General features: G+C 36.3%; 1 protein-coding gene across 1 annotated transcript in view; it reads left to right on the top strand.

The window, feature by feature from the left end:
- The first annotated feature begins 4,494 nt into the window (after positions 1 to 4,494).
- The window catches only part of PPFIA2 (PPFI scaffold protein A2), a 449,044-nt gene continuing 447,104 nt past the window's right edge, over positions 4,495 to 6,434 (top strand). Inside the window, exon 1 of the mRNA XM_090273671.1 lies at positions 4,495 to 4,743. Within this exon, the coding sequence (XP_090129797.1) occupies positions 4,495 to 4,743 (249 nt within the window). The remainder of the gene's footprint in view (positions 4,744 to 6,434) is intronic.

Below are 6,434 nucleotides of genomic sequence, written 5' to 3'. Positions count from 1 at the left end.
ACTCCGTTCCCCAAAGCTCGTGTTTGGGGAGGGGGCACACCCTCGGGGTGGCCCGGACTCGGAGGGGAAGCAGCGCCACTAGGTTAAGTTTCTCCAAGTTCAACGCAGCCCCCAGTTCCCGCCCCGCCCCGGGTCTCCAGCTGCACGCGCGGAGCTGCAGCGGCTCCAGAAAAGGGGCCGCTGCTGCTTTAAGAGCCGCCTCCCCCCCTCCGCCTCTGACAATGGTCTGAACCGAGCTCTGCTTCCCAAAGCAAAATTTGTAATATGCCATTTTTCCGATGGACGCTTCTCCTTTGGGCTGCTGACGGAGCCGCGGGAAGATGCCGAGGTGCTGCCGCGCGGCCGAGCCAGGGCACGTTCCGGGAGGGCGCCGGGGCTCGCCGGGGGCTAAGCTGCCTTTCTCCTCCCGTTGCTAGGGAAATGGTCCAGGAGTGCCCGGCGTGAGCCTCCCCTCTTGTCCAGCCGGAGACTGCGGTTGTCATTGATCAATTGAAGAAGCAGGACCCGAAATTACAGACATTAGGTACAAAGACTGTATTTGAGTTACACGGTTTCCCTACCGCTTTATTTATTTATTTATTTAATACCTCCTCCCCACCCGCGGCCCCACCCCGCCCCCAGGGAAAATGAGATGCAAATTCCTCCTTGCCAATTACTGCCCTGAACCCTTTGCTTTTTCCACCCCCCTACATCCCTCCTCCTATTTCTCGACCCTCCTCACCCTATTTGGTTCTCTCTTGTTGGGCATAATGAAGAATTTTAAGTGTGGAAATTATGAAGTCAACTTCTTCAGGGGGGTGGGGGGTGTGGCTGAGAGAGAACTGTCCAGCCATGTGGGGTGTGCTGGCTCTTTGACCATCTGCAAATGCACCCGGGTAAAGAAAGTGCAAAATGCTTCCTTTAGAGGTGAGAATGCTATTTCCTGAGGACAGGGAATTTCAAAGAGTTAAATAGGAGGAGGAATATTCATATAATGTCATCAGACAATGGCTAGGATTTCTCTCACCAAATTACTTTTTTTGTGGGTTAACTGAGATGGAGCTCGGTTAGTTCTTAAGGCTAAATCTTGGCAAAAGAAAGTAACTACCAAAAATAATTTCATCTTTGTTTTTACTAGGGTCTAAATCCCAGAGATCTGCCTGAGTAAAGTGATTCACTGACAGAAAAACAAACAAGCAAACAAAAAACAGCCTTTTGTAGCACTATCATATCTGAATAGGTACTGCTTGAAGGGTATATATTGCTGAGAAACACATTAGGTCTTGAAAGCTTTTGCGTATTGACTCCAGTGGGCATTCGAACTTTTATTTTGAAATCTGAGCGATTTAGAAGACAGTCAAGGTTATGTGCTAAGAATAAGGGAGTTTGTTTTCCTTGTATAAAATTATTCAAGCTAAATTTAAGCACTGGGATAATTTTAACCAATCAAGTTTAGTATTATTTTTCCCTTCTACAATAAAATAATCTCTACTAGGTTTTAAAACCTTTAGTAATTTAATGACCGAGGCATCAACATCTAGGAGAGGATAACATAATTTATGTATCCAACTGACTTTGGGGAGGAGGAGATAAAAAGGCAAATGTCAAAGCAAACTATTTGTAGTCCCTTCCTTGGTTTTCATGAATTATGATGGACAGGGCAGTTTTAATTCTGAAAATTATTATAAAAGTTAAAAGTGGTATATGAGGATGACATATACTAGAAATTGATGACCATAGCCTCCTGGACTGTCCAAGTTGCTTCAGATGCCATCTGTTCTATAAGAGGGCGTTTAATATTTACACTGAATAGAAATTTTAAAATTGCTTTCAATACTTAAAATGTGCACTTGAGAAATAGGTTATATTTTAAGGATTATACAAGCATTTTTAAATTTATATTAGAATCTGAGTTCTATTGTAAGAAGCTAAGATAGTTCATAAAAGTGGCCTTATTTTTTATAGAAACATTTTTTCCTGGTTTTGTTGAGAAGAAGTTACATTTACTTATTTGGGTTGACTGTTGGTAGAGAAAAGCAGCATGTGCCCTAAGTAACTTTTGCATAGTTTGATTTTTCATTTGGGTTTGGAGAGTTCAGAATTCCTACTGGAATTCAACCTTTAGGCATGGAATCAGAATGAATCATAAAAGCAAAGATGAATGCTGGTCACTTTATGATAGAAATAAATGCTTACATTTGTAATAGCCCTTTATTATTTTACTATGTGATCTCAGTCAGGTATACTATGAGAGTCTTAAAACAGGCTTTTTATTAAAGCATTGATTATTAACTCCACAGAAGAGAAAACTGAAGTTTTGACAGTTGAAGTGACTTTCCCTGGTTCACATGCTGCAGAAGTGAAATTTAATCAAGTTCTCTTGAGTGTAGATTTAATAGACTTTTTAAGTCCCTAAGGTGCTTCTCATCATAGCATCTTCAAACTAAATCAAAGACCAGCTTTATACTGATCTAAGAGCCTAAAGTTTGTGAATGTCTAATGTCCCATGGTGACAACAGGACTTTGTCATAATTAGACTAGTATATTCAGGAGAAAATTATAGCTGAAGTAATCACTGAAGTTATATTATTCCTTGGAATATAACGTTTTTATAAGTAATTACAAGTGAAGATGGACTCATAACTTTCAGGAAGGATGTAATTTAAAATACAGATTTAATAATGTTTAAGTAACCTTAAAATTTAAACCTTACAAGTGTTTTGGCACAAATTGTCTCAATGCTACTGTTTCCTCTCCCATTATTTTGTTGCAATCTTGAATGTCAAAACAAAAAACAAAAAACAAACAAAAACCCCACCAAAACCCCACATTGGCTCCTGGTAACGAGTCTCAGAATGACACAGCTGTTCAGTGTGTGTATTTCATGCACAGCAAGTGAACTAATTGTTCTAAATATTCCAATATGTTGGAACTTTTTTTGTTTTGCAATTCTCTTCAACCATTGTAAAGACAATTTATAACAGAAAAGAGTCTTGTTTTCCATCTGTGTTAGTGTTTGAATAATGTTTAAAATGAGAAAATACAAAAAATATTATATTTTCACCATTAAGTATTTAACAATAGTAACAATGTATGTGTGCATGCGTGCACACATGTGCATTAATACATCTTGTGTATCTTCCCTGTTATTTATTTTAGGGGAATAATAAATTGAACAAGTCAAATTCTTACCTTCAGGTAGCTCACTGTTTTGAATAATGAGCAATAATTCAAAGCATTGTCTTGAATTATTCTAAAAACAACCCTCCTTAATTTTTTACATAGGATATCAGTCAGAAAAGTACTGTCCTCTTATCATTCTGGAAGTTTCTCATAGTTTTCAGTGCATCTTGACCAAATCATCCACAGGTAATTGAATTTCTCTTCTCAGTAACTCATTTTATATGAAAAAAATCACATAAGAAGTAATTAACTATTGAGCTATTGAGTCTTGACATTTTATTTGAAAATATCACCATAAACATTTTCCCCAAAGACAGGTATAGGTAGGCAGAAAGATGAATCGATCTTGTATTATAAAACCAAAGAAAAATGCTTCGGGATCAACAGCCACATGAGCCTTTCTCCATACCAGCCTTCTCAAAACCAAGCCCTCTAATTAATAGCCCCTGGCCTCGATTGGGAGCCTCTGGTTAGCAGCTAAGATGTGAATAAAGTTACTTCATTAGCTAATGTAATTTATGGCATCTGTTTTGTGAAATATTTGAAAGAGTGTTAGTTTGTATCATTTGGATGAAAACCTGACAGTGCAGCTCACAGGAAGCAAGGAATATTAAGTGCGATTAGTAGTATATTAATCTAAACAAATTTATGGATGTCAGTATATTTCATAAAGTTTATATCTAATTCAGTCTCTAGACTACTACAGGGATTTAGGATGAAAGCATATAGAGATAACAAAATGGGAGCTGGAAAGTCAAGAAGCTTGAAACTGGTATGAAAAAACCTGTTCATAGAAATAAAAGATAAAAACTAATCATTATATAAACAGAATAATCACTTATTTGTGGATTTTCCTAAACAGGGAGTGAACATTAATTCATTGAATTATTTAAGTCATTTAAAAATAATTTACTGCCCACTCATTAAGTGCCAGACACTGTACTTGTCGTTAACAATATAATAAATAAAGGTAACATGGAAATATTAGCAATAAGGGATTTGTAAACTTGCAGGGGAAGAAAGATGATCAATTAATGTGTAGTAATATATTACTATAAATTGAAATAGGTGGGATAAATCATTAAAAAAACTTTAAGCAGCAGGTGAAACCAAGCTGTCTCATTAAAAGAGAGCATGTTAGTTGATGGAAGTCAATGAATCGTTTTTCACTGAAGTCAAAATATTTAGTTTGCTTGGAGTTGGGGCAGCGGGTAAGGGAAAAGAGACAATTACGCTAAGAACTGCAAAGCATTTGGTGAGTTGAGGGCCAGGTGGCACTATTGGAAACCATTTCTTTACTAAGACTTCTCTCCCTTTTACTTTATTTAAGCAATGATGTGTGAAGTGATGCCCACGATTAATGAGGACACCCCAATGAGCCAAAGGGGGTCCCAAAGCAGTGGCTCGGACTCAGACTCCCATTTTGAGCAGCTGATGGTGAATATGCTAGATGAAAGGGACCGTCTTCTAGACACTCTTCGAGAGACACAAGAAAGTCTTTCACTGGCCCAGCAAAGACTGCAGGATGTCATCTATGACAGAGATTCGCTCCAGAGACAGCTCAATTCAGCCCTGCCACAGGTACGCTTCCTAGTACCATCTATCCTTCCTTTTGCAATTGAAAATGTGATAAGACTTAAATAAGCTTTGCTTTATTCCCATTCTTATAATTACTTTTTTCTTTAAAATATATGATATACATGTTTTGGTGAGAAAATTAAGAATAGATAATAAACTCACATGAAACTTGCCTCCAAGAAAATGTGGTACGTTCATGATGGGGAGTGTGAAGCATGAGTTCCTATCTGGTCTTTTTTCTATGTTTTGGTGAGGGTAGAAAATCACCTGTTGATCAGCTACTGATAACCAGAATATGGGAATAGTGTATTTTCTCTTCCTTCCGTGTATTTTAAACACAATCATGGCATTTGAAAGTACGTACTACTTTTCATTTTCAGTTGTGTGGTTCTGTCTTTGGAAGCAACAATAATTTGGAAATATACTAATTGTTTTTTATTTGTCTTTCTTTAAAAATGCCTAACACCTGCTTTAAAATTCCTGGAGTTATTGGTGTATTACCTTCTCCACTCAAAAATGTTTTAATGAGTTTCATTTGGAAATTAGAAAAAAGGCAAAAATTCAGCCCTATTTTCACAAACTTAAAATTGTTAGATGAGTTATTTCTAGTATATTTTTCTTAAGAATATTATTTTGTGTAAAAGAATATAACATTTCAAGAATTTTCAGCTTATTTAGATATGGAGTTAATAATGAAAGTCAATTTTCTTGTTGGAGAATAGCACAATAGTGTTTATTCTACGTATGAGGAAAAGCATAGACTATGAATGAGACTTTTAATAATCGCTTCCAATACACTATATTTTTCTTGTAAATGCAAGTTTGGTCGTCTGCTTTAAGTACCATAGCAAAATGTTAAAGAGCTGACTTCTCTTCATGATATTATATCTTGTAAATATTATGTCTTCATAAATATTATGTCTTCATAAATATTAAAATTATATAAGCAAAGTTGATAAAATTATAAACCCAGCAATTAACTTGGACTGTGATGTTGAGATATTGATCACCTTCAGAATGGAAAGGTGATCCAAGGACAACCTAGAACCTTTTGTCACATCCCAATTAGGTAGTCCTATTACCCAATAAGGGTAACTCTTGTTCTAGCCCTTTTCATTTTCAGTTTATCTTGTTTTGAGACATGATAATGTTCCTAGTAATTCGCACCTGTTGGTACACTGGTTTGTTTAATTACACAGAATGAGTTGATTCATTTCAAATATCTTAACCAAGAATTTTATTTTTCAAGCTACATATTTCAGTCTTTGCAATTGTTCTTCATAGGGTAATTTCTAAAATGATCACCATCATGCTTACTCTTCACTAAGATTCTTTGAGTTGATCAATGCTGTTGTTAAAGTGTGATCCCTTAACCAATCATACTATTCATTATCTTCTGTGACAGTTATAGAATTGGACAATCATTTCTCTTTCTGGATAGAATGTTTCATTAAAGAAATCTAGGACTGTATTATATTTGGGGGGAAGTTCAACATACTTTCAGTGTGTCCTAGAGCAGTAGTCAAATGAAGTTTATAACTGAATTGCATTAAATGCTAAATGTGTTCCCATTTTCTCCCCTCTTCTTGGAAATTGATTCCTTGATCCTAAGTATAAAAATGTGCATGTACCTTCCCTACATTTATCTTTTTATATTTTATTCAAGCCTGGTATTATCAATTTCAATCCTAACT

This window comes from Furipterus horrens, unplaced genomic scaffold (assembly GCF_987537825.1).
Source record: "Furipterus horrens unplaced genomic scaffold, mFurHor1.1.pri manual_scaffold_4, whole genome shotgun sequence".
NCBI lineage: Eukaryota > Metazoa > Chordata > Mammalia > Chiroptera > Furipteridae > Furipterus > Furipterus horrens.
This window is presented reverse-complemented; position numbering and strand designations above follow the sequence as displayed.